The sequence below is a fragment of the Ophidiomyces ophidiicola genome (genome assembly GCF_022830035.1).
Source record: "Ophidiomyces ophidiicola strain CBS 122913 chromosome Unknown scaffold_6, whole genome shotgun sequence".
Taxonomy (NCBI): domain Eukaryota; kingdom Fungi; phylum Ascomycota; class Eurotiomycetes; order Onygenales; family Onygenaceae; genus Ophidiomyces; species Ophidiomyces ophidiicola.
In genome coordinates, this window is record NW_026054646.1 from 335,090 (window position 1) to 357,847 (window position 22,758).

Here is a 22,758-nt window from a genome sequence, read left to right on the forward strand (position 1 = left end):
CTAATAAACAGCCACCTGCCGGCATGGTATCATCTCAAACGTTCCGTTAGAAAACAAGAAAGAATAGGGGATAAATAATTTGCCTATGCAAATGGTTACGTCTCTAATCTGACATCAATATCACGCCTGTATCTAAATTAGAGGCAGACCCCACTCCAATGAGATCACTTTTCCGGACCACTATCCGCCAATACGATAGGAAACCAGCGTGCTCGATCAAGACATGTGCAGGTTCTCTGGATTTGTCGCTGCAGCGATGGAGGCAAAATATCTGACATCTACATCCTCGTCCTGCTTCAATCTTTCAATGTTTGGGAGGATATGTTGTGCAATCACAGATTCGTTTCGCGGTGAGGCAACCTGAGGTAGCTTTTCCTTTTCTAGTTCACTAATGGTGCGGTCTTCTGGTAACCGTTGGAGGATATCAAGTAACACACAGTAAGATTTCGCAACATTGAACCTGATGTTGGGGATATCATCGTTAGAGAGCCTATCTAGAATTGGTAAGACCGAACCTTCAATCATTCTGAGATTGATGACAGGTGCGAGAGTCTAGAGAATTGAATCAGCTGGGCGAAATAAATCTTATATCGCATTTAAACATACGCTGATAGCAAAACAAGTTGTCATTCGGTATAAATAATTTGGGTGTTGGCCCATGGCGACAACTTTCGGAATAATGGATTCATGCGCCCAGTCGATACCGAAAACCTCTGTTAGCTTTTTGAGGTTTTCAGTAGCAGCTTCTCGAATCGAGAAGACGGAATCGCCTAGCCATGTTAGACAAAGGCTGTTTAGCTGCTCGTCGAAGAACTTGACGCCAAGCTGGCTAGCCAACAAAGGAATATATTCAATGATCGCCAGACGAACGCGCCACTGTTTATCTTCGGCTAATTGAACAATTGCTGGGAGAAGTGATTGGGATAGTAATTCAATACCAATGACTATAACGACATCGGTTAGCTCGTATGATATGTGTTAGGGATAGTAGTACCCCATACCTTTGTTTACCATTTCCAGTTTTGAAATAATGTGTAGACGAACATCCGGGAATTCATCTTTCAGCATATGCAAGAACATAGGGAGTAAGTGATGAATTGTCCTATAAAAAGTGTTAGGCAAGATAAAGTAGAATAATGGGCATCATAGTCATACTCGTCTTTTCCTAAAATAGGTGCCAAGCCGCTAATCTGCATACCTAACGCTGCACGAACATGTTGAGAGTGATCAGAAACAAGGTCTTCTATACCAGTCATAATCTCATTCAGCAAGGTCTCCCGGTTAAGCAGAGAACAGAAACCTATAAGGCACTTAGATACGGCGGTATTTCATGCTTCGCGCAGATAGATACCTGGTATTTGTCCTGCTATAGCGGTTCGAACCTCGGCTTCCGTGTCTTTAAGGAGCTTCACGAAGGCTGGAACTAAATCGCGGTTGACAACCTGGTCATCCACTGCTTTTGCGATCTTCAACAATAGTCAACTGGAGTGTTCCATCCAATAGTATTTTCATATTACCTTTTCGAATCTATCTGCCACCATATATCTTACCCTCCAACTCTTATCCTCAAATAAGCTTCGTAAAGATGTAAGTAGAACTCCGTGACTCGATTGTTGCTCCTTAGGGATTTCCTCGGCAATTGATATTAAAATATCCACCGTCAGCAAACGCACACTGTCTTGATCATCGTTTGCGAGATATTGAAACAAAGGAATCATTTCATCTATAATTTCAGTCGTTCCCATCCCTTTTACAAACTTTGCTAGATTGTTTGCGGCTTGACGTCGAACCATAGGCGTATCATCGTGAACAAGTGGTCCAAATTGCTGCCGCAAGGCTTGTTGTAGGGTGGGTGATGCATTCTTGTACGGAGCGCAGTATAGGCCAGTCGCGGATATCTTAGAGGTGAACCACTCTACTTTGGAGAGGCGAAGAGTTAGAGGTATGAAATGTTCCTCGACTTGCTGTGGCGACAGCTGCTCGCAAATTTTGTTGAGGGATTCTACGGCCTAATGGAGAGTTTGTTAGAGTAAATCCCTATAAGAGCACCGGTAGAACGTTCTCAAAGCGTACCTTTTCCCTTACTAGTGGCTCTTCAATCGCGGCCAGGTTTTCAAGAGGGGATAGGAGAACATGGGCGTGCTCTGAACCCCCGACATATTCAACAAAGTTGCCCAACTCTTCGCTAAGAGCAGTCAAAACCTCATCTTCGTCTTCTATGGATTCTGTGGAACTGGTGAGTTATATCGCCATTTCTTTTTAGAACATTTAAACCGGGAACCAACCGTCGAGGAAAGGAATCAATTCTTCGCGCGTTCTTTCTGGGCCAAGGGCTAGGGCGATTGTGGAGAGTCTATGGATAGCGTTCAGACGGAGCAGAACATCGTCATGCTAGAAGTGGCAGCAGTTAGTGATATGGAACATTTATTTCAACGTGGGGAACATAATGATGGGTCATTGATACCTTCAGCTCATCGATCAATACAGCGATGGGGTAGAGCTCGTCATTTTCTGCCTGGCCTTCCATGGTAGATAGTTTCTCAGATGCCACGAGGAATTCAACAATGCCTAAGAAGTCGATGGGGTAGGAAAGGCGAAATTTTTAGGAAAATGGTACTTGAGAGGGATGCTGCCCGTTCCAGTGAAGAGGCGGGATCCAAGAGCAAATTAAAACAAACACGTCATAGAAGTATCCTCAAGCGCTGCAATAGGCGTGCTTGCGAAAAGGTTAGTAAAGTGCGGGACTGATGGTGTTTGGACAAGGATCGTAGAGAGTCTCGTGGGGTCGACAAGCACAAAACCGGTCATTGACAAGCACAGTTAGAGTTAGAGCAGGACGGAGCACGGTTGGGACTAGACAGCAAATTGAGGAATTAGTAGTCCCCAAGAGCAATTCAGCTCGTCCGAGAGAATTAGTATTTGGATAGAGCAGAGGGTGTACGGCAGGTGGTGTATCCGCGCTGAATGTTGACGGGGGCAGAGAGATCGAGTGGATGGGTCGGCCACTGCGACGAGCTTCAGCGCTTGATTGGCGCGCCGCTGTGGCTGGAGGGGCAGCAGGCCCTGTGGCGGTGCTGTTTGCTTTTCTATGACTCGAAAGGACGGACAGCCGCGATCCAACGTCCTGAGCCGGTGTTGTGCGCTGTCTGCAAATACCTACGTTGTTTTAGGCTATCTTGAAGGCTTTTGCAGTCTTGATTACGCTTGCTTCTGCCCTACTCTGCTGCGGACATCCTGGCTGCGTCAACATGCCCACTATATCTGTGGACAAGGCGGCTCTTTTCAAAGCCCTCGGGCAAGAGTAAGGGTTTGGTCGTCCTTAGATTGCCGCTTACTTTCCTCTAACATAGCTTCTCTTATCTAGGTATACCACGAAAGAGTTTGACGAGCTGTGCTTCGAATTTGGTGAGCTTGCAGAGTACCCCGCACTTACAAGGCAAGTCGCTAATTCTTTCTGAATTAGGCCTTGAGCTGGACGAAGATGTATTTTCATGACTCCTGGAATTAGATTTCTGTTTCTAATCAGCTATCAGACCTCGAATTCTGAACGGCCCATTGTTAATGGCGTTCAAGAGCCTCCTCAGCTGAAAATTGAGATACCCGCCAATCGGTTCGTGTTGCTCAGAATTTTGTTTGATATCTTGATAGCTAATTGCAAAGTAGATACGATCTGCTATGTTTCGAAGGCATCTCGCTTATGCTAAATATATTCCGTGGCCGGACTACACTACCTAATTACCGTCTAGTAACGCCGCCCAATGGCGATATACAGACCCTCGTAGTGAAAGCAGAAGTGGGTATACTCCAAGTTCGCTTTTTTGGAATGGTGTGCTAAAAAAAATTGGAAATAGACAGCAAAAATACGGCCATATGTTTCTGGGGCAGTGCTGCGAAATGTGCATTTTGACCAAGCCCGTTATGATTCTTTCATTGCGTTGCAGGACAAGCTGCATCAAAACCTTGCACGACAAAGGACTTTAGTTTCAATTGGCACCCATGATCTTGATACGTTGCAGGGTCCCTTTAGTTATGAAGCACTTACACCCAGGGACATCAACTTTGTGCCTCTCAATCAGAGTAAATCGATGGATGGTCAAGAGCTAATGGAATTTTATGAAGTGAGTTTTATCTAAATTTTCTCCGCCAAATTCAATTAACACAGTTACAGAAAGATAAGCATTTAAGCAAATTCCTTCATATCATTCGAGATTCTCCCGTTTATCCGGTCATCTACGATTCGAACAGGGTAGTGTGCTCCCTCCCACCAATCATTAACGGTGACCATTCAAAAATCACCTTAAATACTCGAAATGTTTTCATGGAGATCACTGCTACGGATAAGACAAAAGTGGAAATTGTGAACAATATTATGGTTGCAATGTTCTCTCAATATTCTTCAGAACCTTTTACGTGAGCCCATCCCGAGTGGCCATAATACTTACCTACGCATTTGGCTTGAATTGACTTAAACGTATCTTAGAATCGAGCCCATCCAAATTGTATCCGAACACAATAATGAAACCCGCCAAGTCCCAAACATTGCGCCGCGCCCGACTCAAGCGAGCATTTCGTACATAAATCAGTGTTGCGGATTAAATCTCTCTGCGAGTGAAATTTGTAACCTTTTGAAAAAGATGGCGTATATTGCAACTCCATCAAAAACTGCTGCCGACGTTATTGACGTGGAATTACCCATGACTCGTGCAGATGTACTCCATGAGGCTGACATTATGGAAGATGTCGCTATAGCATACGGCTTTAACGAACTACCAAGGTCCTTCCCTAGCAAAACTGGAACCATTGCACAGCCATTACCAGTGAATAAGCTAACTGACATAATCCGTACCGAAGCTGCAATGGCCGGATGGTCGGAAGTCATGCCATTGATCCTTTGTTCGCACGATGAAAATTTCTCGTGGCTCAACCGCAAAGATGATGGAAATACAGCCGTGAAGCTTGCAAACCCTAAAACTATTGAGTTTCAAGTGGTTAGAACTAGTTTACTACCCGGCCTTCTGAAAACTATCCGTGAGAATAAGGGCCATAGTGTACCCATGAAAATTTTCGAGGTAAGCGATGTTGCTTTCAAAGATATGTCGCTTGAGCGTAAGAGCAGAAATGAGAGACATTTTGCCGCGGCTTGGTATGGGAAGTCCAGTGGTTTTGAAATCGTACATGGCCTACTTGATCGAGTAATGGCTATGCTGAAAAGTGCATTCATTGTCCGCGAAGAAGGTCTTGAAAACCCCGACATGAGCGGTTCGAGATACTGGATTGAAGAACTAGAAGGTTGTACTTGACTGATTCTGTTTGTTTTGTTTATGCTTACCTGGCTCCCAGATCCCACGTACTTCCCTGGACACGCCGCATCAATACATGTTTGCATTGGTGGGAAGGAACATGTAATTGGCGCCTTTGGTATCTTACATCCTACTGTTCTGGAAAAGTTTGAGTTGAAATACCCGGTGAGCACGCTGGAGGTGAACATCGAAGTGTTTCTTTGAACCGCATCACTACTTAGAAGGACGGACGTTAAAACGGAGTTTGTCGATTAGAGTTACAGTTTGGTCACAAAAACAAAAGAGAATTATGATACCACATGCCTTTTGCTGCTCTGTACTGCATTGGACATGGAATTTTAACTCTATCATAGTGGGATCGTGATCGTGCCCTGGATAGAAGTATTCTTTTTTTAAACTACACTCCTGATCACCATGTTCCGTTCATTTGGCAAAAACCTTAGAGAGTTTGTTGCACATTCATTATGCCCATTTCAGCATTCCTAGATAATGAGACAACAGGAATAGAAAAAACACGAGGCTAGCAAACAAAGAGGGAAAAGAAGCTAAAATTTTCACTCCTGAGGGATAGCACCAGCCTCTTCGCCAGCCTCCTGGCCTTCCTCTGCTTGTCGCTGCTGTTCAGCCGCAGCTTGGGCAGCAGCAGCTTTGGCGTTGTAGTCCTGGCTCATGGGCTGGAGGACGGGTTGCTCTTCCTTGGGCTCGATAATGGTAACGGAGTCAGGGAGGGATTTCTGGGGTCCTGATTTGCCCTCAGGGTCGCTGCCGCGCATGATCTTAACCTTGATACCGAGCACACCTTGACGGAGGAGGACGTGGCGGGTAGCGCTGTCAATGAAATCTTTGGCGGGTTGACCAGAGTGGATCATAAATCCGTCCTGGGAAGAATATGTTAGTGAGAGAATGTACAGGATTTCTCCAAAGGACCGTGTCTGGTTGTAATCAACTGCAGCAGTGTACAGATAACCAATGATTCCAAAAAATAGTTGCGCAAAACGTACAGTGAATTTCATGCTCTTAGCACGAGCAGCTCTCAATTTTCCAGATACGACAACCTCGCAACCCTTAGCACCGCTCTCCATGATAAATCTAAGAACACCATAGCAAGCTCTTCGGACAGCAAGACCATTCAGCAGTTTGTATCGCAAGCTTTCACACTGAGCGACAGCAGAGAGACCGCGGTTTTGGACCTTGGCAGCATAGAGAGATACGGAGTTGGCGGGGAACTTGAATCGCTTCTGGATAAGGGATGTGAGTTCACGGATACGGCGGCCTTGTTCGCCCAAAACTTCTTGGGTGTGGGTAGCACGGATAACTAGCAAATCGCAAACTCGGTCAGCCAGCTCTTCGGCCATCCAAGTATATAGCAAATCGATATCGTATCCCTGACTTCATAGAAGTTCATTCTTTGATATGGATTCGCAATTGGTACCCAAATACTGCCCGGAAAATAAAACAAACGATGTGACGTACTGATATCGGTGACGGTAGGCGTAACGCGGACTTCAACACCGGAGTAGCCCTCCTCTGCGAGTTCGCGCTGGAAAAACTCGTTCAATTCGGCGTAGAAAACACCATCGGCCACGAACTTGCGGCGTTTGGAGATCGCTCCCTGAACAGCTGCCATGTTTGCTGATTATGCTGACCCGATATCGAGAAATTTGCCGCGGGGGTCACGTAGACAAGGGAGTCGTTTGGCGAGTGCTGGAGAGAAAGCTTCGATTTCCAACGATCGTCTTCAAGGTTCGTGATTTCACACATTCTGAATTCAGTGGGGTGGCCGTTCTGGGAAATTAGGGTTTGGGGTTTGCCCTGAATGCGCTAGTCTAGTTTAGGCCATCTGTGCTTGGCTCCCAATTACCAAGTACCATTACTCCGTACACGGCGTCGCAATCATTAAGTATGTATTTCTAACGATAATGCATAATCAATTTGACGCTGTATGTATGTAGATTGCACCATTCGCTGCCCAGAAAGAAGTCTCAATTATCACCCACTACAATAGAGACAATCAACGCTATGACCTTGCCATCCGAATACACTCACAGCCATCTAAGCCACCGAGAATGCCCAATGAAACACCATGTTAAAGCCCCGGGCGCCAACGTAAAATGCATAGCAATGGATCATTGCATCTCAACTTCCAGCTCTTTAGGTTCGATGGAAGGGCTGCTGTCCTTGCCCGATGCCAAACCTAAGCCAGAAAGGCCTGCAGCAAGTACAGCAAGCCCCGAAGAAGACGCAGAGGAAAGTGTAGGCTTGTTGTATGCGTCGCCGCTTACAGCTTGTTCTGCTGTTTCTACCCCTGTTAAAACTGGAGTTCGCGTGCCGCCAGTTGCTCCTCCGTCTTGAACGTTTATATTACGCGACCGCGGGGCGTTCATCTCAACATCCGGCCGGCCAAAGGCCTCGCTCCACCATCGAATTTCATCCATTCGAGGGAACAGCAATCGCTCTTTACCACGGGTGTTATCGTCAATATTGGGGTCATATTGAGGGTTGATAAACTGTTCTCTCCTGGCAAGAAAATAATCCCAAACACTGCGAGTCAAATCCCTGGCTTTCTGGTCGATACGCTCCTTTTCGCAGTTAAAAAGAAATGAGCCGTACTGACAGGAGTAGAGATGATAAAGAAGCCTTCGAAGAAAACGTTCATTGAACTCAAATCGTGTAGGATGTTGATACAACATCTGATACGTAGCATCCAGGAATTGGTGGAAAACAGGGCTTGTCTCCTTCACTTTTGTAGTTTCAACCTCAACCGCAGCACACCCCGATCGTGGAATGGGTTTTTTGGTATCCGGATCTGTTTCAAAAGGCACTACTTCTCCATCGGAATCGGCCAGAGAATCCCGGCTAGCATTATCCCGATTAAAAAACCCCTTCGCGCTTAGGAATGCGTTTTCAATGGCTTTCCCTGCTGCTGCTGGATCTCCAAACCCAGTTCTGGTAGATTCACCGCCAATCCTGTCGTTCTCGGTTTGAAACCATTTTTCGCTGTTAAGGTGGCCCGATCTATGACGAAACATGTGGCCAAAAGAGAGCCAGTCCTTTTCAACAAGAACCATAAATCCTTCGAGTGTTCTGAAGTAGGGATCAAGGCATAATTGACTAAGCGCGCTTAGCTGGCTTGTTCTATCCCACCCATCTGAACAGTGAATCAGAACATGAGAATGCTGTAACCCAACCTGTCTTGCAATAAGAGCAGCACCATCCAAGAGGCCAGTGATATGTTTCAGCCACCCACTCCGCTCCAGTTGGTCACGATTGGGTCCTAAAGGTGTTACATCGGAGTCTTTCAGAGTATCGACTACCCGATTAAGTGAATTCCTCATGACATGAATGTTTTCAATTCCCAGATAGGCCTTTGTGGCAAACTTATAATTATCCATATTTTCTGAGCCCATGCCCATTGCTTGCATTGCTAAAGCGTTCACAGTTGGGCGCGCATCAACTATAAGATTGTGCTGTTGAGCACCGTATATCTGAGCTTTAGGAGATATAGAGCCGGATTGAACGGCAGATATAACCTCGTCCTCCAACTCCTCTGTGCTTGAAAACTCAAAATTGGCCTGGACACCACATTGCTCCTCTGAGCTTGAATTTGAGATTTCGGTATCTAGAGTTGGAGGTGTTCTAATTGTTAATTTTTCACGGCGGGAAGTATCGAAAATTGCACCAAGAAGCTTTTCATCTTGAATGCTCCGATTATTTCGGACGCCCACAAGGGGTTGCGACGACCTCGTGATAGAGCAATTATTGACCGGATGTAAGTACGTTAAGGCTGGAATTCGGGCTCGCGAGCGATATCTACTGGCATAGTTTATTGTGTTATCGGAAATGTTCGCCGGAACGGCTAACAATGCGGGGTAGGTTGGTGATAGCTAAGATAATTAGTGCTTGGTGAAAATCGGAAGCTCGATCGCTACTCAGTCTCACATTATAATCAATATTTATAGTCGATATTCTCCAGCTTGATGGCAAATCCGGGTTTCCAACTCCCTGTCGTGCCCATTCTTTTCGGGGATCGTATATATTCCAGCTGTTGAACTTGCGCTCCTGAGCTGGAGGATGGTAGCTAAAAGCATATAGCTTTTCAACACGCCCGATTCTACACGTCCATGATTTTATACTCTCGTAAACATCTCTTGCCTGAGTATCGCTTGGAAAGTTGAAGCATACGAAAGTAAAATCACGACACCTGATGCGAATGGATGAGGGCTGGCGGGAAGCTGTAGTGGCAGGTCTAAAGGTACAGAAACATATAATAGGGTATGTAATCCATAGTTCTCTAGGTTTAGTGTCGTTGCTCCCTTCGGTCCCCTCAGGTGCAGGAGGTATATGCGAAAAAATCAAATGATGGGTAGTAAGGTGAAGGGTGCCGGTGGCCCGTTCACCACGCCTGGAGAGGGTGACATTTTCTACCTGAATATGCCAGAATACTGGTTAGCTTTATGCTGCATATTGAAGCTTAATAGTAAAACAACAAACCTTAGCGATCCGTGTCGTGTCCATGTTTCTATCTCTTACAACGTTTTTAAAATCATATGATGGTCGTGCAGCAGCATGACGAGAGGGTGCAGGCAAAAGGGTGGTATTGTGTGAAACTAAGTGGCTTCAATAAAGAAAATAGATTGGAAAACACTAAAAGATAGAAATCTAACACACAAGGAGTGTAGAGGGGCAGCAATAGGAGTAATAAGGCGAGGGGGAAGAGATTGCTTTGCGCTGCAGTTCTTTATCAGAGTCTGAAAGTTAGCGCTAAGAACAAGCCCTGGAGGTTAGTTTTACAGCAGGCGCGCCCCTCGCCAACTACGTCACCCCAAACCTCAGCCTAACGTGCACGCTCTGGCCATCAAATAAGACAAAGCTTTTTTGCCAGATCTATACATTATCTGCTCGACATAAGAGACAAAATCAGAATACTCATCTAATGCTTAGGTAACCTACAACAAATGAATGCTAATTTTTGGCACTCAATTCAAACGCTAATTGACATGCACGGGTGTATAATGGCTGAAAAAGTGACTCCAAGGAAGCGCCTCTTGCTGTTTGCTCTGTCTGTGATGACTGGGGCCAAACGGCTATAGGGCGCAGCTCGTTATCATATCGCCCGATTGAGAGGCTAAGCTCGATGCTTTGTTTGGGAAACAAGGGCCCCGTTCTTGGGTTGGAATAATTGAGCTCAAGGTCTTTATAGTTAAACCTTGCGATTCGTGATGCCTTGAATGACGGAAGGGGTGGGAACACGTATTCTCCCTCAATAAAGTCAGATTTCTGGGATGAGCATGCAGCAGCTTCCGAAAATTGCTTTGATGAGGTAACAAGTGCTTTCGGAATAGCGATTTTGCAAAATGAAGGCATTCGAGGCTGGGGCCCAGCGATCGGTAGCGAATATTGAACTTTCGCCATGCAGGCTGCGAGGGTAGACTGTACAGGATGAGTATTAGGCGCGAGGGGGGAGAACTGGCATCCTTCCAAAATGTCATAGTAGGTAGTCTTTGTGAAACGAATATCCAAAGCAACTGTTGGCAAAAGCATATCAACGTCGCGGCTATCAAGAACCGCATTCGCTTTTTTCAAGATTGGTGCCACAAGAAAAGTTTGCGGTTCAGTAGAATGGGGTATTTCCATTTCTAACTCTATCGGAGGGAAAATCGGGACAGTCGGCAGGAGGTGAACTCGATGAATGGTAGTACCCTTGTCAATAGAAGGGATTGTGTTGAACAAACGTCGAGTGTTAGGAACATCCCGGATGAACACTCTCCTCGATGGCAAAGCTTTAAGGGTCGAAAAACCAATTTCATCCTTTTCACCGCTAGAGGCCCCCTTGAAAAGGCATTTTCCGATGGTGGCCGTAACGACTTCACGCTTAAAATTGTCCGAAACGGAATGCTCGTAAGCATTCTCAAGCTTGCGAGAGAGGGAATTGGAGATATTTATAAACGGAGCGGTATTTTCCTTGCTGTAAATTGAGGCGGGCGGTCTCCTCACAGCTCTCCCGTCAACGGTATCAACTCCAAGGAGAGGCGTTGCCCATCTGAACCACTTCCCAGTGCGATCAGGAAAAAACATGAAATCTGGACTGGTAACATAGTATTTTCCTACTGGTTGATCGGGTGGAAAATGGGTGACAAGATCTCGAGGGTTATCGAGAGGTAAGGAACGTGCAAGACAAACACTCCTGCATACATCTTCGGCATCCGCTTCGGCTCCATCCAAATAGTAGCATATGAATTTCTTTGCACCCTTGGTCACGCGACACAGAACCCCGTACTCTTTTTCCAACACTCGCAATAGATCGGCGTCCTGGCTCCGGTATTTGCTACTTTCAAGAATAGATCCACTTGTAGGGAATTCAAGCTCTTTAGTGCGAAACTGAGATAGCAAGTGCTCCACAGCGTTGAGAGCTTGTAGCGAGTTGTCTTCGCTCCCCGTTATTCTAATGAGATTTAACGAGTTGGTCACATCTATTTTGACATTGCAAGATTCTGCGACCTTCTTAAGTGGTTCCGTTTTCGCCATCAACAGTGTAGGTATTTGCTTCGGTGCTACCCGTAAATCGATCTGTCCAATTTCATTTCGAATAGTGAGTTGCCAGCAATCTCTCATAATCCTTTCAGCTAGGAGAGTTTTCCCTTCCATGTATTTCATTGCCTCGATTCTCTGAGAAGTCCTTCTCTGGATTTTGGGTGTCAGTTCTAAGAAGAGAGAGGTCCCCGCTTTCCAGAGACGCTGGTTGTCTTTGGGAGATATATCCCCAATATCAGTACACTCCAAACTCCCATTTTTATTGCCCGTGAAATCTCCAATATACCGTAATAATTGGGATGTCGTAAATCCATGTTCAAGAACATCCCGTAGCTTGTCCCAGTTCACCGGAAATAGTCTATCTCCAGGCTGGTGGAGGGCGTGGAGATAGTCAAAGTTGGCCGATACTTCTTCCGCGCCAAATAGTCTATACCGTTCTTCTTTATCTACTTCTTCCAGTACTTCAGATGGGCTGTATAATTGTCGATCTTCTTCCTCCTTTGCGATCAGCCTCGCGAACCTGCCCTCCGGAGGTGTCTTTTTGTCTTGTAATAGTAGGACATGGGATGGTTTCCCAAGTGTATTAATACCCAGAGGCTCTATACGAGCAGGTGGCTTTGATCGCCGATTCGAAAACCTATGCTCTTGCGCCAAAGATTCCGCTTTGTGACTCGCGTTTGCGTGGAGGGATCGTTTTCGAGCAGTGGGAGGTTTTATGGAGGGGGCGCGCGACGGCGGAAATTGGGACCGAATTCGGCATCGTAGACAGACGGCCACATCATTAACTGATCTCTGAAACATATGTGTGAATAAGAGCTCAGCGCAGTAATCGACGTAACTCGCTGCAAGAGCTTGAAATGCATAATTTTGTTAGCCGTGAAGCTCCGGGGGTTTACTTTTTCCGGACCCGGGCACCGCTCGACAACTCGGAAACCTTAGCAGTTCTGGCATGAATATTTACCATAAGAGTAGTTGAAAGTTCCAATCACACTTAACTGTAGAAGTTAAACGATTAGTTAGTCTGGCAGCGAAAAAGACAATTAATATGAAGCTCAGCCCTATCAAGCGCAAAAGTGCAAAAAAAAAAAAAAAAAAAAAAAAAAAAAAAACTCCAGCGAAGATTAACAGTACAGTAGTCATACTTCAATAGAAAAACTAAATAATCATGTCAAGAATATCACAGACGCCAAATAGATTGCCTTGCCATGCTCCTGTCCCTCTCAACGGGGCTTGTTCATCTGCCAAAAACACCTATTTCGGTAAACTCAGTCCAGTTCGGGCTGAACGGCATAAGCGATCAATATAATACAAGGGTGGCAGTATGTACTATTGACACAACTAAAAGGCCGTTCAAGTATTGTTTTGGTCAGGGTGGGGTTGGTTCTTTGGCCCATGAAATCTCCCAGCTCCTTAGGTCTTCGCGCACTTCAAACTCATCGAGTTCGCGATTTTTACGTCTTCTCCCTTTGACTTTGCGGTTCTTCGTTCCAATATCAGAGCCGAAAGAAAACTCAGAGTGCTTGCTGCGGTTGCGGAAATGATGCCCTAGGGATCCGGATCCTGTGCTGCGAGCTGGAGATTTGTTCCGCGATGTACGCCGTGTATCAGTATCGCTATTCGAACAGTTGCAATCATCGTCATAGTCGTCGTCATCTTCGTAGTTGTCGCGACGTTTTACACTTGGGCGCCCAGCAGGCCAGCCATCACCGCCAGCAAAAATATCTTCAATGACCTGGTCCGGTGGTACCTCGCCAGGCCGGCACGCTAAAGTTGCAGCGAGGTTTCTAAAATACAGATCCTGGAGCTCGGTATACTCCTGAGTCCTGTTGAAGAACGAAGGAACATGCCGCGTATCATCAGAATCTGGTTTTGCGGCGGTCATAAAGCCAGCAATCCCACTGAACACAGTTGCCGGTGAGAGAGGTGGCCTAAAGGAGTATTAGTTGAAAATTAGCATAGTTAATAAGTTGCTTACTTAGTAAAATTGTTATCTCCTTCAATCTGATTCATTTTGATAGCTATTTTCACGGTAGCATTGATTTTGCTGTTCATCATCAAATACCGGCGAACGACTCCGTCCTCAGTATCACCTTCATCAACGTATTCGGCTAGATTCAGATCAATGGTACCCAATAAAGTCTTGTCACTTCGGTGATTTGGCGAAAATTCTTGAAAGATATCAAAATGTATTCCACATTCCTGGAGCATGTGACCACGATCAAGCATAAGCCTCACAGTAAACATTTTCTCATAATCCCATGACGCTCTATGCGATTCAATTTGCTCTTTTTTTGTTTCTCCGGAATTTTCTGGAGATGCGGAAGAGGGCAATTGCCATCTCACATACGTAGTTCCAACTCCAAGTGGAACGTTAATGATGTCGAGGATCTATTAGAAAAGTAAGAAAATAAATAGATAGTGCCGGCAATTTCTATAGCAGCTTACGCGTAAGATAAGAGTAAATTTAGGCTGGGGTTAGATACAACGTAAGTTCCTATGCAGCAAAATTCAGGGGGGAAGAGTAGGGTACCCGTCTGCCTTTGGGGACTGAGAATACTCTTGTCAGCTTACTGGCAGCAAACGACACAGCACTGAGGGGATCCATGCTTGAATCTGTGCAAAGACAGCTGTCAGTGAAGGGTGTAGGGAACTTACTGAAAGCCTGCATGTTCGCAAAAGCTGCCACCCTTGTTGTTTGCTCGGCAATGGCTGCCTTCCCAACGTGGCTAGTGCTGTTTCTTTATATACACTGCAGGTGAAGACCCTGTAGCGTTTCAACCATCATGACAGTGCTGAACAGTGAACGCGCGTTCAACTTTTTTGCAATAATATGATCCAGCTTGATGTATGTTTTGCTGTCCTTATCAAGGAGCTTAAATGTGGGTTCACGTGAAGATAAGATCTGTCAACTAGTTTGTACTTAGCTACAAAAGTTCTGGTACTCTGGATGGTTTGAGTTAAAACAGAGTGACAACTGACAACCTGGCCATAGGCTGCATGACCCATTCTCGAACCACTGTACAGTATTTTTTATGACTACAATGAACCAACTTCCCCCATCTCCACCCCCAGAACCCAATCCGGAGTCGCAACCCCAAGAGCTAGGGCCGGTTCCGCTAACAGCCCCTGCGCGTACGACACCGATCCACGAACTCCTTCCCAACATCCGTGTTCCGTCCGATCCACTCCCATGCCATCGATATCACCCTGTAACTTGTGCACCGTTGGATGTTATTGAACACAAGGCTGAGCTGCAGCAACTACGCAAAGAGCATACGACTTCTGTCGCTGCATTGAAGGCACAAAAAGATATCGCAAAAGAGGTTAAAAGGAGAATAGAGGAAGCCGAAGCAAAGACGGATAGTATCCAGAAGCAAATGAAGCGAAAGACAGAAGAAAGGGATACTGAAAGAAGAGTATTCTCAAAAATCAAAAAGGAAAAAGAAGGGAAAATGTAACTGTTGTTACCCCCTATATTTAGACGCTTGATCAAATTCGTCAGCATGCTACGTTCTCAATTCAGTTGTTACACACATGATGTAGCGACGAAGGCTAGACGCTTCGGAGCAACCACACCAAAGCCCAGCCACAGAGAGCGAACTTTTCTTGCAAGGGCTCCTTATCACTACTTGGTAGTGATAAAAATAGGGACTCCAGAATTTTTCAGTATATTCCACGAATATTGAGACACTTATTTAGGTTACCTGTGAGCCGTTTTTCGGGTGCTGGAGGAATAGAAAAAGTAAAGGTTGAAGGCATCGATGCGCCATATCCGTTTGTGCTATGTCACCTTGAGGCTGTTTTATACCCCGGTTCCTAACTATACATACGCCGATACGAAGCTCACAGGGCAAAATTGAGGGCCTGGTGTTACGAGGACAGGCCTAGCTGAGTCAGGGTTGGGTTGATTCATCACGATAGCGAAACGACGATAAAAAGATGGCGGGTGCCCGGTGCGGGTACACGGGCCATGCCTAAGAGAAACTGGGAGTGGGTTTACCTGTGCATCCCGGGGAATGAGTCAATACCAACTGATGTTCCGAGCTTGTGCGACCGCAGACAGATTCTTGATGGATCTTATTGGCAAGGGAATACCCAGATCCCGTGCATCATTCTAGACAAGGCAGTCCGATATCTTGTAGATCCGGGATGTTTCAAAGAAGTTTCATGTCAGGGAAGGGAGAAAAAAAAATATAAAAAACGGGGAAGTCTGGGCCCCCAACCCGGATCTTGCAGGCAGTATGCGCTCGCTTCGCTAGTTTTCTTTTTTTTTTTATTTTTTTTTTGCTTCCCGAAGAGAAGCTCGTGTTGTAGAAAGCCTATATGATCCTTTTGGCTCCAAAGGTGTTCAAGAGCAGTCATACTACCATTTGAATTTAGGATTCAGAAGCGATAGTAATTTCTTTCGCCCTTGGTGCGTGAAACAACAAAATGTCCCCTCGAGGTGCATTACCATACTTTAGGTGGGGGTGGGATTCGACAGCCAAAGTCGTGAACCACACGAGGATTAAGGCGGTGACGGGCCTGGTTGCCTTCGATGCCATGCTGTATGGTGACGGAGCCATGCATTCGTTATCTCGCATTTCGGCAAGCAACTACTCGCGCGCCCGCCGTCAAGAAACACCGCTGTCCCCGGGGCGGGTGAGCGATTTCGACAATCCCGAATGTGACGAGTGGCATCGCAGGAGATGCCGGGGTTACCTCGGTCACCACAGCCACTTTTAATGACGACATTGTGGCGCAGGCACCGTTGGCCGCCGCCACGGCCGGGCGCTTCGGGACGTGCCACATGATGCTGCCGCGAGAGACACTCAGCTTCCTTTCTTCCATTATGATTCTGCTGCAGTCGCGCATTACCTGCACGATGACGGGGGACACTCAGCTGATATGAAAGTCACGATACTGTTTTCTCGCTTCGGTGCCAAGGTGCTGTCGTATTACGGTGGGCGATATGTATCGCTTTGGGTAATTGGATACCGCTTCGCTAGCATGCGCAAATGGAAAGCCGTAGATTGTACATAAAAGTTATATTAGTCTGCCATGGTCTTCATTTAGGATTCATCGCTTATCCAATATATTGCCAATATTTCTAATCAGGTGATTCATTAAATAGCCAGTCACAACTTGCCCTGAAATGTAACGTAGGACTTGTATGTTAGATTCTCTCGCATGTAAACACTGCAATCCCAGTCCCGCAATCGCCTAACCGACACAAGCCGGGCATATGGCGAAGCTTATGTTACTGAACGACGAATGCACAAATCAACAGAAGGCACGGAATGTTCGAAAACATGGTCACAGAAGGATTCTCTGATCAGCGAGTCAACTGGACCCAGTGGCAATAATGCTCTCGTCCGTACTGTCAGAATGCGGGATTTCAGCGTAGCTTTTGACGACCCTGAAATGACGATCTGACTATCACTCCCGCAAATAATAATAGTAGGAGGTGCCTTGGGTATCAGTGTAACCGCCCGCTGGACGATTCGCTAGCGACATCGCAGTTCATTTTGCTAACCAGGCAGTGCCTCCCGACCGAAACCTTCTTCCCATATATCTTAGAATCTTCACGTGCGGCTAATTCTGCTTTATCCGTAAGGAGATGGCTGTTTTCAAGTGTTGAGCTTCAAGACCGTACGAACCACATTACCCTGTCCTCCTTTCTAGCGCTGAATAGTTTAGGGCAGTAGCCAGCAGGCGACATTCGGGTTTTATTTAGATGTCGTATTTTCCACTGCAGAGTAAAGGAGAAAAGGGTATTGTTTCATGTAAGACGAAGCTAAAAAAGGGGAAAGCAACATTAGTTTTCTCATAAAATCAATATTAGATAGACCCTGTGATATGTGTGAACCAATAAACCGGAAGCTATAGTCCAGGAATAGTCATTAGGAGTGATGGCGCGCACATGTCTCACTCATCCATGCATATGTAGCAAATGTGCTGCGTGATAGGGCGCCAGATTGTTGGGCTACTATTGGAGAAAGATATAAAGAGATGCTGGAGAGGGCCGGCCTAGAATGAAACTACGCCTAGTTAGAGAGATGTCGGGGGTTAGACATTTGCGGCGCTTCTGTCGGCATTGTCGCGACATTTGAAAACCGAAAGGTCATCCAGAAGGGCCGGAGCCCCCCTTCTCTCCACGGGAGCGCTCTGCATATCTCACGGCACGGACATCTCATGATCCCTGTCGAATATCAATCCATGAAAAGCCAGACGCCCGGAATTGGCTAGTATCAAAGGCAGAGCGGAAGAAAGCAGATCCATGCCTTTGTTGAAAAAGCTGTGTTCAGTCATTATTCATCCGATGCGGGAAGTTTCCATGTCAGGTGGGTTCTTGTCAAGGATTGCGGCAAAAGGGATAGAAGGTTGTAGGAAAATGTACTGTGCAGCGCATACTCCGTACTGGTATGCCTATGAGATCCCTTTTGAGCCAAGTCGCGCTCCGGGCTAAACAGTTTGCCATGCGGAAGATAGGGTATTGAGACATATGGGCCTGTGAAGTCATTATGGATTGTGGTGGCAACGGGCCAGCGGTTGGCCGTCCCAAGCCAGCTGAAATTCCATGCAGGTGTGGTGGGGACTCAACGACTCTATTCCTCGCATGGCCTCTTGGGCCAGGAATGGCTTCTGCCTGGTGCGGAGGGCTTTGTGTAGACACTTCATGGCTGGAATAAGCATGGTAAACAGGCCTTCGAGGTGGCACGATAGACTGGCAGTCTGGCTGCACTGTCTCTTGGCAGCTGAGAGGCCCTGCAGCCCTGTGAGCTATCGAGCGCCCGACGGCCAGCAGCCAGGCCGACGTTCAACGTCTCGCATGCACCGAGAGATGGGACGCTTCCAACCCGGTGCGAGCGTTTGGATCACGAACGCTCCAGGACCGGTCCCTTGCCGGCGGACTGAGCGCTCGCACCGCAGGCACTCAATGATTGTTCATTTCTTCCAGAAATCGGATCATAACGCAGGCTCTCCAATCAGGGCAACAGGCAGGGATTCCAACCGTCGTCGATATTTTAGCCCGATGGCGGTCGGCGAATCCGAAGCGCAAGGCGGCCCAAGACCGCTACCCTCCATCTCAGCTGCGCCTTCATGGATGGCCAAAAGATCCTGTGAGAGCACTAGCTACCAAACCCAAACCCAAACCCAGGCCCAGCCAGTGCTGCTTGGCTGGCTTTGCGAATCCGCTCGCCGCGAATGCTCACGCAGTAGCAAGTCTAGACGCCGCATTACGACTGGTGTGTTTCGAAACCTGGGGAACATCGGGCCATTCACGTCTGGTGTCTGCGCTCTGGCTGCTGGATGATGAAGCAGGCCCGTTGCCGGGCGGGCATCGCGCCATTATTGCTGCGTCGGGTGAGGCCGCAGCGCCGGCTCGTCTCGACGGCGCAGGCGTGCGTATGGGAGGGAAGGATGAAGGAACGAACCCGAGCGGCGAGCGGCGAGCCTGCGCCGCCGGACATCCGCGACAAAGACAGCGCGGGCGGCCAGATGCGAGAGCCCCCGATCGCCCATGCGAGGCCCAGCGTGCACTTGCGCTTTGGAGCGCGCAGCAGGCAGCGGGCAAGAGGATCACCGACGGGGCGACCAACTCGCAGGGACCGCCCTGTTGCTGCTGCACAGCACACGGGTTGCACCCGCAACAGCAGCACCGCGAGCGCCGGGCGTGCTGCGGCGGGCGTTGCGCTGGGGTTGCCTCCAGGCATCGCGTTTTTGCCTCCCGGGGCGGCCAGGGCTTGGGCGTAGTTAGTTAGTTAGTTAGTTACGTATCGCGCCGTACGGAACGGGGACGGTGAACCTCGCGCCGCCCGCCGCCCGCGTATCGTGCCGTACTGGACGTGACGGTTCCAGCCGCCATGACGACTCTCGCGCTCGACTCATGCGGCCGCCAGGCCGCCAACTCGCTAGAGAAAAAAAAAGACGGCGGCGTGCAGGCGGTTTGCCCGGCTGGAGTCCACAGAGGCGACGGAGTGTTCACTCGCCAGCTGGCTTGCTTGCCCGCCCACTACTCCGTACCATTGTCGTCGTCGTCGTCGTCGTCGTCGTCGTCGTCGTCGTCGGCGCAGGCCCGCGAAGCGCAGCATGCAGGCTCCATCCCCGGCGTAGCCTCGATGGCACCGCAATATAGCCTTTTTAAGATCGGCTGGAGCCGTGAGATTGTTTCGATAGAGCGGGTGTTTCGTTTAATAATAATGTTTGCCCGGAGCATAAAAAAAGCTTTTCGTATATAGTTCTTCGCTCTCCCCGCCCTCCTTCTGTGCGGCCTCTCCTCGCGATATCCGGAAAGGGCATCGTTTCCTCCCCCCCTCCGTGGCCCGTCCTCGCCCTCCTCGCCTCTCCCTCCTCTCTTTCATCATCTTAATTTCTTAATCTTTTGCCTGGTCTAATTCCTTTCTTTTCTTTGCCTTCCATATTCGCCTCTCCAGTCCCCTTTACCCGCCGTCGGCCCGATCCGCATCAGCCTGGCCTGTTGATACCATCCATAAGAACAGTGGACAGCCCGTTGTACTTGGATTACTACCCTCTGTCTATATCTCCTCCACGTCAATGGTACAGAAGTCCTTGCGCTAGAAGACCCTCCTCGCCGTCATGCCTACAAGTTTATTACCCGCCTCCGCCGCGGCCTTTGCGCCCAGGTCCTCGCCGAATGTTGTCATGCAGTCAAGGCCAGAGCCGTGGTTAACAGCGACTCTGAAGAGAGTCAACAAGGTCAAGAGGCCCCTGAACAATGTAGGCCAGCATACACGGTGCCTGACGGAGACCCTGTCCTCCACAAACGCCCTCTGGGTCCTCTGCTCCATCATGTTGCCCAAGGCGCCGGAGTCTGAGTTGCCTAAGGACGACAATCCATTGGTGGAAGCCCTGTATAACTACCAGATCCTCCATGTGGAAGCCTACGTGGTCCATGTTGATATGGTCTCCCAGAATGAGGTCGCATTCAAGCTGACACCAGAAACGATCGAAGCGTTGGTAGACTACCACAAGGATGTCTATTCGGTGGACACTGCGGCGTGCACTTGGGACTGGGCAGAGAAAGAGATTCAACTGAAAAAACTACAAGATGAATTCGTTCAGGCTGCAAACCGGTTCGTCTTCCGCACCGGCGTTCATGTCCTAGAAGGGATGGAAGACGAGGGAGCAGGCGAGCTCCTTGGTGGCCGAAGCGACGACGCGAAAGCCGCGATCATGGGCCTGTTCGTTCCATTGCTGCCTCCTCCGCCACGGATTGTCGATGTGATACAATCGACCGCCCTTCTCCCTAGCTCCACCTGCCCTGAAGACTGGTGGAACAGCCCGGCCCAACACCACCAACTCCCTCCTGGGCCTGTCGAGTCCTGGCAGGTAGTCCCTTCGAGCCCCAGCGCTACCTCTACTTGTGACTCACATCTAAACCTGTGGGCTAGCATCTCGATGGGTGAAATGCACTTACCGTCGCCGTCGCTCTCCCTGAGCCCTCCCCTGTCCACCGACTCATACTCCAGCGCCGACTTCTATGAACTCCCAATAACAACCGCTGCGATAACACCAACGCTCCTACCAAGCATGTTCGCGCAATGCGGTACCACGGCCTGTATGACGGGTTTCGGATGGAACGATCGCGTCGTGGATTTCGCATCTCCCTACGGCTTGACGATGTAACTCTACTCTACAGCCTAGTAGCCCTGACGTCGGATACTTTGATACCACGGATCTGGGCGTTCTCTGATGATACCCTAACTATGAGAGCGGTCCCCAGGTGCTCCCGATAGGCGCATTACTTCCAGTGGCATCCCTGACGACATCAACCCTGTTTAACTTCAGGCACCAAATTTGGCGGAAAATAATCTGGACTTGGATCAACACACACCAAACTACCTTTCTTTTTGTCTATGCTTTTGTCTCTTTTTTATAGCTTTTTTCATTGTGGTGCATTTTTAGCCAGCGTTTGATTGCTTTGCCTTGTTTTTGCATTTAAGAACCGGCGGGTCGGCAGTTCTCCTTTCCTTTGCATGATGCACAAACTTCCCTGGTGGACGTCTTCATTTCATGTTTGTTTGTCTTATGTCACCGCATTTGATGTTATCAAGACTTGACGTGGCCTCGCGGCTTGAAACGCTTTCCAGTCATGTATTTTTCCCCTTTGTTTCCTTTTCAACGCCGCATAATAGACCAGGGGTGCATACAAACGGCGGGTGGGTTAGGCGTTCGTTGCGGTGATCTGGGCTAGATTCCATCATCCACACGAACCAACTAACCCCTGCGTTTCGACTCCCCTTTTCTATTTTAATCCCTATTTCTCTTTTGTTGCATTCTTACTCTTTGGCACTGGTGTCGGGCTGGCGAACCACTTTATGGGTCGGGTAAGAACCTTGGAATCCTGGGAGCGACGACGCGGGCTCTACATACATCTGGCATGTTTATTGTATCCTGCACCTTTTGGACCTCTTACCACTTGCACAGATGCCGACTTTGGACACCCATATGGCAGCACCCGATTGCCTGTTTTTCGAGGTTGTCATCCGTGATGATACCTGGAAAACGAGAATCAACGTTAAATCGGACCTGTGGTCTCTAATGTTTTTTCTTCGGTAGGCTACACGGCTGCTGCATTGTGTGCTTCTTGGCGGTTTATCCAATGCTACGTGCGTATCTGGTTCGTCCTTCACAAGGGGGCCATCCACCTTGTCTCTAGGCTGGTTTTTTTTTAAAATTCCTGGAGAAGCTCGCTTCCATCCATCAATATTTCCTGCGGGATCGGACTTTTGTTGGATGGGGCGGGAATCGGATGCTGGTTTCGTTTCTTTTATCTTGAAGCTGTGCTTTGGGGATCTCTATCCTGTTAAGTATTGTTGGCTAGTTTTTTTGTATGTTATATGCCTCTATCCGTAATACAATATGATGCCACTAGCTACACTCTAAATGATATCTGATCTGCTAAGTTTCTCCGTTCTTCTTT

The 22,758-nt window shown here is 47.9% G+C and overlaps 8 protein-coding genes across 8 annotated transcripts; 3 read left to right on the plus strand and 5 right to left on the minus strand.

Annotated features, from left to right (window-relative positions):
• Positions 1-216: 216 nt before the first annotated feature.
• On the minus strand, positions 217-2,527 carry TPD3 (protein phosphatase 2A structural subunit; the record flags this gene model as incomplete). Its single annotated transcript, XM_049251347.1, has 9 exons — positions 217-552; positions 607-944; positions 1,002-1,102; positions 1,156-1,300; positions 1,352-1,466; positions 1,518-2,009; positions 2,074-2,225; positions 2,286-2,391; positions 2,465-2,527. The coding sequence occupies 9 exons, from the start codon at positions 2,525-2,527 to the stop codon at positions 217-219; spliced, it is 1,848 nt and encodes a 615-aa protein (XP_049109647.1).
• A 721-nt stretch (positions 2,528-3,248) lies between these two features.
• On the plus strand, positions 3,249-5,504 carry FRS1 (phenylalanine--tRNA ligase subunit beta; the record flags this gene model as incomplete). The annotated part of the gene is made up of 9 exons (XM_049251348.1): positions 3,249-3,301; positions 3,365-3,405; positions 3,464-3,483; positions 3,534-3,610; positions 3,664-3,793; positions 3,852-4,118; positions 4,169-4,410; positions 4,481-5,289; positions 5,341-5,504. The coding sequence occupies 9 exons, from the start codon at positions 3,249-3,251 to the stop codon at positions 5,502-5,504; spliced, it is 1,803 nt and encodes a 600-aa protein (XP_049109648.1).
• Positions 5,505-5,854: 350 nt separating this feature from the next.
• Positions 5,855-6,927, minus strand: RPS3 (40S ribosomal protein S3; the record flags this gene model as incomplete). The annotated part of the gene is made up of 2 exons (XM_049251349.1): positions 5,855-6,615; positions 6,774-6,927. The coding sequence occupies 2 exons, from the start codon at positions 6,925-6,927 to the stop codon at positions 5,855-5,857; spliced, it is 915 nt and encodes a 304-aa protein (XP_049109649.1).
• A 499-nt stretch (positions 6,928-7,426) lies between these two features.
• YMR1 (phosphatidylinositol-3-phosphatase ymr1) lies at positions 7,427-9,815 on the minus strand (the record flags this gene model as incomplete). The annotated part of the gene is made up of 3 exons (XM_049251350.1): positions 7,427-9,184; positions 9,240-9,725; positions 9,792-9,815. The coding sequence occupies 3 exons, from the start codon at positions 9,813-9,815 to the stop codon at positions 7,427-7,429; spliced, it is 2,268 nt and encodes a 755-aa protein (XP_049109650.1).
• A 447-nt stretch (positions 9,816-10,262) lies between these two features.
• LOZ57_002276 (uncharacterized protein) lies at positions 10,263-12,632 on the minus strand (the record flags this gene model as incomplete). Its single annotated transcript, XM_049251351.1, has 1 exon — positions 10,263-12,632. The coding sequence occupies one exon, from the start codon at positions 12,630-12,632 to the stop codon at positions 10,263-10,265; it is 2,370 nt and encodes a 789-aa protein (XP_049109651.1).
• Positions 12,633-13,197: 565 nt separating this feature from the next.
• LOZ57_002277 (uncharacterized protein) lies at positions 13,198-14,499 on the minus strand (the record flags this gene model as incomplete). The annotated part of the gene is made up of 5 exons (XM_049251352.1): positions 13,198-13,759; positions 13,807-14,219; positions 14,277-14,300; positions 14,362-14,444; positions 14,487-14,499. The coding sequence occupies 5 exons, from the start codon at positions 14,497-14,499 to the stop codon at positions 13,198-13,200; spliced, it is 1,095 nt and encodes a 364-aa protein (XP_049109652.1).
• A 373-nt stretch (positions 14,500-14,872) lies between these two features.
• LOZ57_002278 (uncharacterized protein) lies at positions 14,873-15,289 on the plus strand (the record flags this gene model as incomplete). The annotated part of the gene is made up of 1 exon (XM_049251353.1): positions 14,873-15,289. One exon carries the CDS (start codon positions 14,873-14,875, stop codon positions 15,287-15,289), a length of 417 nt encoding a protein of 138 aa, XP_049109653.1.
• A 5,122-nt stretch (positions 15,290-20,411) lies between these two features.
• LOZ57_002279 (uncharacterized protein) lies at positions 20,412-21,461 on the plus strand (the record flags this gene model as incomplete). Its single annotated transcript, XM_049251354.1, has 1 exon — positions 20,412-21,461. The coding sequence occupies one exon, from the start codon at positions 20,412-20,414 to the stop codon at positions 21,459-21,461; it is 1,050 nt and encodes a 349-aa protein (XP_049109654.1).
• Positions 21,462-22,758: the final 1,297 nt, after the last annotated feature.